Genomic DNA, 12,110 nt, shown 5'->3' on the forward strand with positions numbered 1-12,110 from the left:
AATAGACAAAAAAAACTTAAAAATAAATAAATAAATAATATATATATACATATAACTCTTATTGTCTTTTCTTTTCTGTTACATAAAGTCTTCCTCCTTTTATCAATTTTTTATATACTAGGAAAATTGCACTTAAGGTCACTAAAATATTGATAAGTTTACATTATGATCATTCAATTTTAAAAGTTACAAAATGGTCATTGAAATGATCAAAACGTAAATTTACTAATAGTTTAGTGATCTTGAATGTACCTAATATTATAATAAAATTTATTATTGAATTTAATTACGAATCAACTATTAATTAAGAGAATTATTAAGAAAATGTTTTATTTCACAAAGTTTATTTAAATTTAAAATAAATTCACAAATGGTGAGATTTGAACGCAGATACCAACAGCCCTTAACCCTCAATTTTGTTGTTTCAACTAAAATGTTATTCATTTTTTATATTATTTATAAATATATTTTTTCATCCCTATCGTGAATGTGATAATCTTTTATACTAAAAAATAAATTGGTTGACTACCAAGACTTTGATTGTAGTGATAGGGGCGAATCCAAAACTTTTTTAGGGGTTGGAATCGAATTAAAAACTTTTGGGAGAGCAAAATATCATTTTATCATGTATTAATTTATGATTTGATCAATTTTGAAAGAATTAAATATTACTTTCTTCATTTTTGGAGGTTAGAAAGCAACTTTATGACATATTAATTTTTAATTTAATCATTTAAAACAAGATTTGATTGCAATTTTTTCAATTTAAGGGGGCCAAGGCCCTTGCTCCTGGATTCACTCCTATGTGTTGGTAAAGATTGAGATTTTGATTCTCGAGTGTCGGGTTCAAATTTTGTCACGTGAAAATCATGTTTCGTTTAGTTAGTTTGTTCATTTTTTTGATACAATGTCTAGAACTACTCAGAACCCCTCCCCACTCTTGAAATAGGAGGATAATATGCTTCAGCATACTCGAATCCACGTACTTCTGCACTGACAATAATGTTAATGCCAATCAAGTTAAGAATCAATCGATAATTTATTCGAATTTTTTAGATCAAGCTAAATCATTTTTCATATTTATTTTACTGCTGATGAAAATTAATTATTTCTATTTTAGAAAGAGATAAATGTATTTATATGACTTGATTTGATGTTGATTTTGTAAAAGAAATATAAAAAGGGAGAGATAAACGGGTAATTTACCAATAAAAGCCCTTTTTTTTCAAAATTTACCGAAAGGGGTCAACTATTTAATTATTTACCGGAATGGTCCATTTTCCGCGAAATCGCGTCCACGTCGTAGCGATGTCGTGGCACGTGACAGAAATCGCGTCCACGTCGTAGCGACTTTTGACGTGGACGGAAATCGCGCCCTAGAGGACGCGATTTCTCGACAATAACATGAACAGCTTTATGTTTTTAGCTTGAAAAACTTTGAAAGGCCATAACTTTTGGCTCGGTTGTTCGATTGAGACGATTTTTTTATTTCGAATAACTTTTCGAGATCTACGCGCTGACAAACTGCTTAGAGATGAATAGGGACTAATTTGTAAAGTATAATTTGTTAGTTACGAGTATAGGGACTAAAGTGTAATTATTTCAAAATTAGCATGAAATTTTGTACTTAAGAATATTTGAATGTTATGGAAGGATGAAATTGAATTTGAATTGAAAAACGAAGCTTAGATTTGAAAATATGACTATTTAGGTTTTAAGGACTAAATTGAATAAAATGGAAAATTTTAAGGAACTTCTCAAAAGTGGAATGAGCTGACTTATACCTATAACAGGATGATATAAGACAATTCTGTAAAAAAAGATCCGGTGTTTACTTCAAATATATAAGGAAAATAATGATTTGAATGTTTCAAAATTCAATTTTAAACCGAAAAAAATCAAAATTTAGGGGCAAAAAAGGATCTTTTTCGACGAAAACTGCGGTAAACCGCCTTCGGCATTTGTCTACGCGTAGATCTTGAAAATTTATTCGAAATAAAAAAAAATCGTCTCAATCGGACAACCGAGCGAAAAGTTATGGCCTTTCAAAGTTTTACAAGCTTAAAAACATAAACTGTTCATCCACGTCAGCAAATCGCGTCCTCGTAGGCGCGATTTGTGTCCACGTAAGCAAATCGCGCTGACGTGGATGCGATGTCTTGACACGTACCCTGACATCGCGCTGACGTGGACGCGATTTCGCGGAAAATGGCCCATTCCGGTAAATAATCAAAAAATTGGCCCATTTCGGTAAATTTTGAAAAAAACGACTTTTATTGGTAAATTACCAGAGATAAACATCTTTATTTGATTTTGTGCATATCAATTTCTCCAACCACCTACCAAGTGCCAAACTTCTAGAATATAAAAGTAAACACAATTTTTCATATCAATTTATGATCTGACGGTTGTGATTATAGATCTGTGTTGAGTAATCAGAGCTAATATCCAATTGGACCCCCACTACTTAATATGTATGATTCCTTAATATAAACGCTATATGATTATTTCTAAATTTATAAAATGTTAATTATTAAAAATTAAATTAAGTTAAAATTTTAGAATCAATTCATTTTTTTAAAAAATCCAAAAGATCTAATTTGGATATGATTCTAGTAATATAAAAATATTTAGCTAAGATTCAATTTCAATTTATTCGATATAAAACCTATTTTATTATTTATTAATATTTTTATATTAATGAACTTATAATTTAGATGAAATAGAATTTGGATAGAATTAAGACTCAAAACTTAAAATTCAATTCAATTAGGAAATCAAATCAAAATAATCCTACCTTTAATGAAAATCTCCTGGCTCGAATCCCAAAGAGAGAATCAGATTTGAGAAACGCAAAATGGTTAAATTCTATAAAGGGTCCCTATACAATATCATTTTTAATATTTGCTTTTTTTGGGTACAAGGACAAAAACATGAACAACGCCGCTCTCCAAATGAAGTGGTCCATTTGAAGGTGTCCATGAAGAACGAATATCATCTCATAAAAGTCTTAACTTTCAGTAGACATTGGAGTGTTTAGAGTTACTAATTTAAAGAGGAGGTAACGAAAAAGAATCAACCTACCATGAAACTCGGATTTTGTAGAAAGGCATGTACCCATAATGAGTGGAGGAAAATGTAATTGTCATGTGATTCCAATCGCCCCTGCAAGGCAGTGATTGGGGGATGGTAGGGGCCTCGCCCCCCCTAAAATGTAAAATTTTAATATTAGCCATTTAAGTTTTAAATAAAGTAAAAGGTAAAATTATATTTTGGCCTTTCAAAATGATGAAATTTGATTTAATCTTTTAGAAATTATAAATATAGAAGTTATTAAAATTGTGAAATTATATTTTAACTCTCATAAAAATATACAATTTAATTTCGTCCGATAAAAAACAAACACCAATGTTACAGTTGGATTTGTTGGGGGCGAAATAGCGAAAATGAGTTTAGTGACCAACTACTCCGGGATGTGGGTGTCTTGTGTTGTTAATTTTGGGAAGCAGCAGATGTATAGTGGGGGGAATTGGAGCATTGATTTATGGGTATTGTGTTTGGTGTTGAAGTAGCATGGAGAAAGATTAATATAGAATCTGATTCTTTTACTTCAATTGAGATGATTCACCATGGTGTTAACGATAGGCAGTCTGGTAGGTGAAATAAGAAGTCGGCTCCATAGAGACTGGTGCTTCATTCTTCTCTATATTCTGTGACAAAACAATAATGTGGCTCATTGGTTAGAGGATGGTTTTCGAATTTTTTAAGGCTCCTCCTCCTAGTCTTGAATCTTTTGTTAGCCGATTCTGTGGGAGTGGCTTTTCCTAGAGTTATCATTACTTGATTTTTTTGTAAGGATGTTGGTTCTCCTTTTTCGACAAAAAAGAGAAAAATAGAATTTTAAAATTATTATCCTATGTGAATTCAGAACAAATGTGGATAGATACTCCGAACATTTATTATTCGAGCTTGCATTGTTTATTTGGATATCCAAATCTACCTTATAATTTTTATTTTATACACGAATAAAAAGAATTTTAGGAGATTTGAATATCGAAAAATGATTGAAACTTTTGAAATCAATTTTTAATTCGGATGTCCCATAAATAATAATATTTAATTCAAATTTAGATTTGAATAATAAACAAATTCAATATTTTAGATAAGTTCATAGATTCAAATTATTTACAAAGACTGCCATTACTAGTCAATATATACAAATCAGGTCAATATACTGGACTAAATAAAAAATGAATAGTGCAGGGACTTATTATAGAATTGGACCAATGTAAAATCAAGGGTTGAGGAAAAAAAACAAAATACAGTAATCCACGTGTCCATTTTTGAAACACTGTCCAGTCTTTTCTCCCTTGTTTGTAAAATCTTTCCCTTTAAAACCCGCGACTTTCATTCCCCTCTTATAGTCTTATTTCTTCCCCGCCGATCTCTCTCGCCGGAATAAATAGTCTTCTCCAACGAAACTCCGCCGTTTTAAACCTCTCCTCTGTAAAGTAGAAGGAAAAGTGTTTTTACTTTTTGTTTAGTTTTAAACAATGATGGACGAAAATTCAGCTATGATCAAGCAAATTCTTAGAGAATTTGAAAACGAAGACGGAAAAAACGACGACTTCAACGAATGGCAAACTGTGTCGTATTCAAAACAGAATTGGAAGCCTTCGAAGCCTTTTCCGCCTGGTGGTTTTTTTGATCTTTACAATGGCGGCGTCTCCTCCGACATTTTCAGCTCGATCGAGAAACATTCTGAGGATCACCGTCGTCGCGCAGCCAAAGCTGCTGCGGCGGCGGAAGTAGAGGCTGCGGTTTCTTCTGCTGTTTCTAATGGAGTGAATGTTGATGATAAAGATGATAGTGACACCGATGGTGTGGAGGAGAACGGTGCTGTGGAAATTAAGAAGGTGAAGCCGAAGAAGCCGAAGAAACCGAATGTGACTGTGGCTGAAGCTGCTTCGAAGATCGAAGCCGGTGATCTTAGTGCTTTTCTTATTGACATCACTGTGAGTAACAGTAACTTCAAATTTACATTTTTGTTGTGTGTGTGTGTGTGTGTTTTAGTTTTGACTGATCTGAATCTGATTCTTACTTTAACAAAAAAAAATTCAGAGATCTTATGAGACCCAACAAGATATACAATTAATGAGATTTGCTGATTACTTTGGAAGAGCATTTCCTTCAGTGAGTGCAGCGCAATTCCCCTGGTTAAAGCTTTTCAAAGAATCTACCGTTTCGAAATTAGTTGATGTAAGCTTTCTTCTTTAAGTTCTATTTCATTAATATTTTGGAAAAGTTCATAGTTTCGTTCAGTTATTGTCTATTCAGTGGTAGGACATGCATGGAGAGAACTTTACTAGCTTGATTTTGGATTTGTTATTGTTATTTTGTTTTGAATAGATTCCGCTTTCGAATGTACCGGAAGATGTCTATAAGACATCGGTTGATTGGTTGAACCGGAGATCTTTGGATGCCTTAGTATCGTTTGTGTTATGGTCATTGGACAACATACAGGCTGACCTTGCTAGTCATCAAGTAGCTACTAAGGGATCAAAGAAAGTCCCCCCAGCCAGCACTATCAAAGTCTCTGGTAATTGTTGATCTTATTTCTTCCTATACTCTTGGAAAATACTTCTGTTGCATCTTTGAGAAGGGTCTCAACTAAAATGGAAGCACGCTAGTGACTGGTCAAATTTTCTATACGAGTGATACTGATTAGCCTAAAATAAGATCGATTGTTCGGATGTTCCTTTAATGATTCTATTTAGCTGTTCAGAGAAGCAATTCCTGTTTAATTAACTAATCTGGAATTGCAGGTTGCTATATTTGTGGTCCTATCCATGGCACTAAGAAGAAAGCCTGATGTTTTGATTAGTTTGGCACCAAAGTTGAGGGAAGATCCAAAATATCAGGGACAGGATAAATTGCCTATCACTGTGTGGATGATTGCTCAGGTAGCTATTGACAACCTTAAGACTCTAATTTTTCTTCCTGCACAAATCATTCTTTTGGGTATGAATTTCAACCATTAATTTGATTTGTTTCCATATACCACACAAGGAGATTTAGCTGTGGGCCTGTACATGTGGGTACATATTCTGTTGCCTATGCTGAGTGGCAAATCAAGTTGTAATCCTCAATCTAGAGACTTGATTTTGCAGTTAGTAGAGAGGTGTGGCATTTGCTTTTGATAAATTTCTTGCATTTTTAAATCTTTGGGCTTTGGGATTTGAGGAATATGCCAATACTTCTCTTTTTCCTCCAATTCTTTTGATCTTAATTGTTTTATCTGTTGAGATCAGAATAATTTCCTGTCCGAAAGCTCGTCCTATTTTAGTTAATGGTGCTGTCAGAAAGGGAGATCGACTGGTGCCACCTTCTGCTCTTGATATTTTGATGAAACTCACATTTCCAGCACCCTCAGCTCGTGTTAAGATACGTTCTTTTTTGTGATTTCTTTTGATTCCATCCCAGGGTTTCCAAAAGTCCTAAGACCGATTCATTTCCAATCTATTAATAATTTAGGCAACCGAGAGGTTCGAAGCTATTTACCCTACTCTGAAGAAGGTTGCCCTTGTTGGTTCTCCTGGAAGTAAAGCAATGAAACAAGTTGCCCAGCAGATACTGAGCTATGCTGTAAAAGCTGCCGGAGAAGGTAAAACTAAATTCTTAGACTGCATCTTAGACCCACCTGAATTATCTAAGGAAGCAAGTGATGTTTTTATTTGGTGTTTAACTCAAAATCCTGAGTGTTATAAGCAACATGTGAGCAATTTCTGACCTATTTGAAGATTTTTCATCCAATAACAAATTGGTTTTGGTTTCTACTGATCTTTCTGGTTAATGTTTCCCCCCCCCGGATCTTTGAATGTATTTTCTTTCTTAACTATTGTTAAAGTTTTGTTGTTATTTTTCCCCAATATCTTTGGAAACAGGATGTGCTTTATCTCGATAATCTTGATGCAAGTGTTGCTGTTTTGAGAAAGCTTGCTAATGAATGGAAAGAGCATTCTGCGAAACATTCTACAGTTGATCCTTTGAGGGAAATTTTAAAAAGTTTCAGGCAGAAGGTAATGCATTCTCATAAATGTTGTGGTTCTTGAACACTAGCTGCAACTTGTTTCTTCTCTATATTCTTATACATGTTCTCGTGGTTTTTGACCAATTACAAATGAGACTTAATCAATACTAATTTGTTCCATTTGGTTGTATAAATAGAATGAGAAAGCAGAAATCGATGTAGATGCATCATTGAAGGAGGCAGACAAGTACTGCAGGTTACTTCTAGGACATTTTTCGAAAGGACATGGATGCTTGAAAGGTGCGTTATTCGCCTCTATTGCACTAGTCGCAGGTGTCGCTGTCATGTCCCAAAATGTCCAGTTTTTGAGCTTAGATAAGTTGTCTGCAATGTTTAATCTATCTTAGGCTTGTTTACTCTTGACCAAGGGTTACCAGCCTTAGGTTTAAATATGTTCACAATAGGACCACATCTTTGAGATATTTAGACAGAGGCTCGAGTGTTTTTTCATGGTTGGTTATTGAATTCTTTTGGGTTTTTTTCTTCTCTTTTATTTTTTTACTGAAAAATCGGAACTCCGGCACCTGAAATGCGTGTTGATAACTTAGTATGATCCATCTGGGTTTATGATGTTTCAAGTTGTTATCCTTTCATAATGACTACTTATAGTTGTTTGGTTTTTTTTTTTTTGGTTAAATTACATTGCAAATGAAAACGAATGTGGGGAATGAATAAGTGTGGAAATTAAGAAGTCATATAGTTTTGTTTATTGATATATTCGTAAGTTATTATTTCATATGCTTCGTTGCAATAAAATATCAGTATTATAATAATTATAATGAGAACTCCTAATTAATTATTAAAAAAATCTCTATTCACAATGGGGCGAGCTTTGCACAAAGCCTCCAATGGATGAGCTTTAGGCATGGTGCTTCCCATACCTTCAGTCATATCAATTTCCTTACCGTCAACCCTTTCCCACTCGAAGCATTGAATCAATGAGCCAAGGGTTAGCCCCATCACTCGCTGAGCCAGCCCTGACCCTGGACATGCCCTTCTTCCTAACCCAAATGGCATTATCTTGTGAGATTGAGAATCATCATTCACAAACCTCTCTGGCTTAAAACTTGTTGGATCATCCCATGATTGTGGGTCCCTATGAATGGACCACGCATTCACCAACACAATCGCGCCGCCTGGCACATCGTATCCGCCTATGGTGCAATCAGTAGATGGTACATGTGGAAGTAGAAGAGGGAGTGCAGGGTGTAATCTTTGAGCCTCTAGTATAATACTTTGAAGATACTTTAACTTCGAAACATCTGGTTCATCAATCAGATTTTCTTGACCTATTTCAGTGTCTATTTCAGCTTGAGCCTTCTTCAATACTTCTGGGTGGTTCAGTAAATTGGATATTGCCCATTCTATTGTCACTGATGTTGTATCAGTTCCTGCTAGTATTAGGACCTGCATGATCACCATGTATGTTATTAAAATGTTGATATAAATAAAAAACACGACATTTCCCGTTTTGAACTTCCTATCCTGACATGATATAGATATTTTGAGAATTCAATTAGAACGTTGAATGGTTTGCTGTTTGGGGTTTTTATTTTTGAAAACAATGGAACTTTAAGAGAGAGAAAAAGATTGAACTAACCAGCATGAGCCCTTTGATGATTTCATCAGTATAGTAATTAGGATCAGATTGTTGCAAGTTAAGAAGGTGATCTACCATGCTGCCATTATCATTATTTTCCTGCTTCATCCGTCGATGCTCGTTGACCAACGTTTGCAACAATCCGTCCAACTTTTTCCCAATCTTTTTCACCTTCGTTTCGTACCCTCCGAACCAATTCAAAACCGGCAAGAACTCTGCACGATTTGCTGTGCTGCCATTCCTAAACGTCTCCGTTATAACCTCCCTGAACTCCCTCGCTTCATTTTCATCCTTCACTTCATCCCCGTAATACCTCTTCCCCGCAACCATCCTCATTATGTTGTTAAGTGTCAAGTCATTAATCATGGATTTTAGCTCTACCTTCGCAAACCCTTGACGTGAATCTTGTGACAGCCTCACCAACAACAGTCGGACCTCATCTTTTCGAATGGCAACGAAGGCATTGAGACGACTCGATGAGAAGATTTCGATGGATCCAATGCGACGTAAGTTGCGCCAATGATCACTGTAAGACGAAGTGGAAATTGTGGTGTAGTTGTAGCCGAAGTGCTTCCCTGTGATCAACTTCGGACGGTTAGCTAAAACCACATCGTTTTTGGTGAAGCATTCCTCGGCAACAGCTGAAGACGAAACCACCACAAAAAGCTAAGACCCTAGGCGAAGGGAGAAGACTGGGCCGTGTTTCTGAGAGAGACAGTGATAGAAACGGTGAACGGGAGATTCGAGGAGGTGGAGGTGGCCAATTAAGGGGAGTGAAGGTGGGGATGGAGGGAGGTTTTGGGGTGTTTTTTGGATTGAAACAGTAAGTTTAAACAAAGTAAGAGAAAGATGAATGAAAGAAATGCATAGAGAATTGTTATTTGGTCCATTTTAATTATGGTTTATTCATTAATTAGTGGTGTTTGTCTTTATATGAGGAGGTGATCCAAGAAAAATTGTCCACAATTTTCTTCTTGCATATCTTTCAATGGTCAGAGTTTTTACCTTTACGCATGATTATTATGACTTGATAGAAGTAGGAGATTTTTCATAATTTTAATACAAAATGATATTGACATCTTCTTTGAAATTCTTAACCAAAATTCGGCTCTTTTACCCAAATAGCCCAAAAAATATTATAGAAAATAACCCAGGTTTAAAAATAATTACCAAAATAATCTAAAATGAACAGTACCCACTCTTTTTTTGCACCAATGATTGCCTAATCATTGTGTCAGACTTAAAAAATTATTTTTTTGAGTTCTGGCCCGTCAATGGCCGAAACCATGTATTTTTTTTAAAATTGTATACTATTGATATATGAAAAAGAAAAAAGAAAGAAAAAAAAAATTTTGGGTGCGGGCCTGTCAATGGCCGGCACCCAGTGAACAGTAAAATTTTTTTTTCTTTTTTTTCATGTCAGAATCAGATATAAAAATATGAAAAAAATAAACTTTTTTTGGTCTTGGCCTTTCAATGGTCGCACCAAAGACACGATAATATTTTTTTCTTTTTTCAGATCAATTAGATATAAAATATGAAAAATAAAATAAATTTTTTGGGTCTTGGCTTTGTCAATGGCGGCACCAATACACATAAATTTTTTTCTTTTTCTTCGTGTTAGAATCAGATATAAAAATACGAAAAAAATAAAAAAATTTCTATTTCCTCCTATTTACTATTACAAAATTAAAATCCCCCAAGTCCTATATATTTTTTGTAAATTTAGAATTTAGTTTGTATATTAAATCCGCCAAGTCCTATAAAATTTTTTTTATTTTTTTCGTATTTTATATCTGATTCTGACACAAAAAAAAAGAAATTTTTTCTTGTGTCTTGGGTGCCCGCCATTGATGAGCCAGCACCCAAAATTTTTTTTATTTTTTCGTATTTTATATCTCGATTCGACACGAAAAAAAGAAATTTTTTTATGTAATGGTCACGCCATTAATGAGCCAAGACCCAAAATTTTTTATTTTTTGTATTTTTATTTCGATTCGACACGAAAAAAGAAAAAAACTTTTTTATTTCACTGGGTCTTTCAACAACGACAGCCCGCACCCAAAATTTTTTTTATTTTTCTTCGTATTTTTGTATCTGATTTTGACACGAAAAAAAGAAAAAAAATATTGTTCACTGGGTGCCGGCCATTGACAGGCCAGCACCTAATTTTTTTTAGTATTTTTACATCTGATTCTAACACGAAAAAAAAGAAAAAAAATTTACTGTTCATTGGGTAGGCCATTGTGAGCCGACATCAAATTTTTTATTTTTTTCGTATTTTTATATCTGATTCTAACATAAAAAAAAGAAAAAAAAATTACTGTTCATCGTGTAGGCCATTGTGAGCCAAACACCAAAAATTTTTATATTTTTTCGTATTTTATATCGATTCGACACGAAAAAAAAAGAAAAATTTTTTTCATTCATTGGGTGCCGGCCATTGATGTGAGACCCAAAATTTTTTATTTTTTCGTATTTTATATCTAATTCTAACCCTAAAAAAGAAAAAAATTTTTTTGTTCATTCCTGGTATGACCATTGATGAGGCCATCACCCAAATTGTTTTTATTTTTTTGTATTTTTATATCGATTCGACACGAAAAAAAAAAGAAAAATGTTTTTTCTTGTTCCTTTGGTGCCGCCATTGATGTGCCAAAGACCCAAAATTTTTTTTTCTTTTTTTTTCTTTTTCGTATATCAGTATTATACAATTTTTTAGAAAAAATACATGAGTTTCGGCCATTGACAGGTCAGAACCAAAAAAATAATTTTTTTAAGTCTGACATAATGATTAAGCAATTATTGGTGCAAAAAAAGAGTAGGTACTGTTTATTTAAGGTTATTTTGGTTATTATTTTTAAACCTGGGTTATTTTTGTAAATATAATATTTTTTTGAACTATTTGGGTAAAAAAGCCCAAATCACATCACCTAATCCTAATAAATTCTCTAAACCCGGCTATTTTACCCAAATAGCCCAAAAAAATATTATATTTACAAAAATAACCCAGGTTTAAAAACAATCACCAAAATAACCTAAAATGAAAAGTAACCACTCTTTTTTTACACCAATGATTGCCTAATCATTGTGTTAGACTTAAAAAAATTATTTTTTTGGGTTCTGGCCTGTCAATGGCCGGAACCCATGTATTTTAAAAAAAAATTGTATAATATTGGTATACGAAAAAGAAAAAAAATTTTTGGGGGATTGCCTGTTAATGGCCGGCACCCAGTGAACAGTAAAAAAAATTCCTTTTTTTTTCATGTCAGAATCAGATATAAAAATACGAAAAAATAAAAAAATTTGGGTCTTGGCACATTAATGGTAAGACACCCGATAAACAATAAATTTTTTTTCGTGTCAAAATCAGATATAAAAATAAAAAAATAAAAAAAAATTAGGTGCTGGCCTGTCAAT

The 12,110-nt window shown here is 33.7% G+C and overlaps 1 protein-coding gene and 1 pseudogene across 1 annotated transcript; one reads left to right on the forward strand and one right to left on the reverse strand.

Moving 5' to 3' along the window:
* The first annotated feature begins 4,556 nt into the window (after positions 1-4,556).
* LOC105789271 (uncharacterized) lies at positions 4,557-7,710 on the forward strand. The gene is made up of 9 exons (XM_052633953.1): positions 4,557-5,015; positions 5,122-5,259; positions 5,410-5,592; positions 5,826-5,964; positions 6,061-6,181; positions 6,312-6,442; positions 6,533-6,774; positions 6,945-7,079; positions 7,228-7,710. Exons 1-9 carry the CDS (start codon positions 4,557-4,559, stop codon positions 7,435-7,437), a joined length of 1,758 nt encoding a protein of 585 aa, XP_052489913.1. The 3' UTR covers positions 7,438-7,710.
* Positions 7,711-7,739: 29 nt separating this feature from the next.
* LOC105789266 (cytochrome P450 81Q32-like) lies at positions 7,740-9,582 on the reverse strand (annotated as a pseudogene).
* Between the last annotated feature and the right edge of the window lie 2,528 nt (positions 9,583-12,110).

This window comes from Gossypium raimondii, chromosome 7, assembly GCF_025698545.1.
Source record: "Gossypium raimondii isolate GPD5lz chromosome 7, ASM2569854v1, whole genome shotgun sequence".
NCBI classification, from domain to species: domain Eukaryota; kingdom Viridiplantae; phylum Streptophyta; class Magnoliopsida; order Malvales; family Malvaceae; genus Gossypium; species Gossypium raimondii.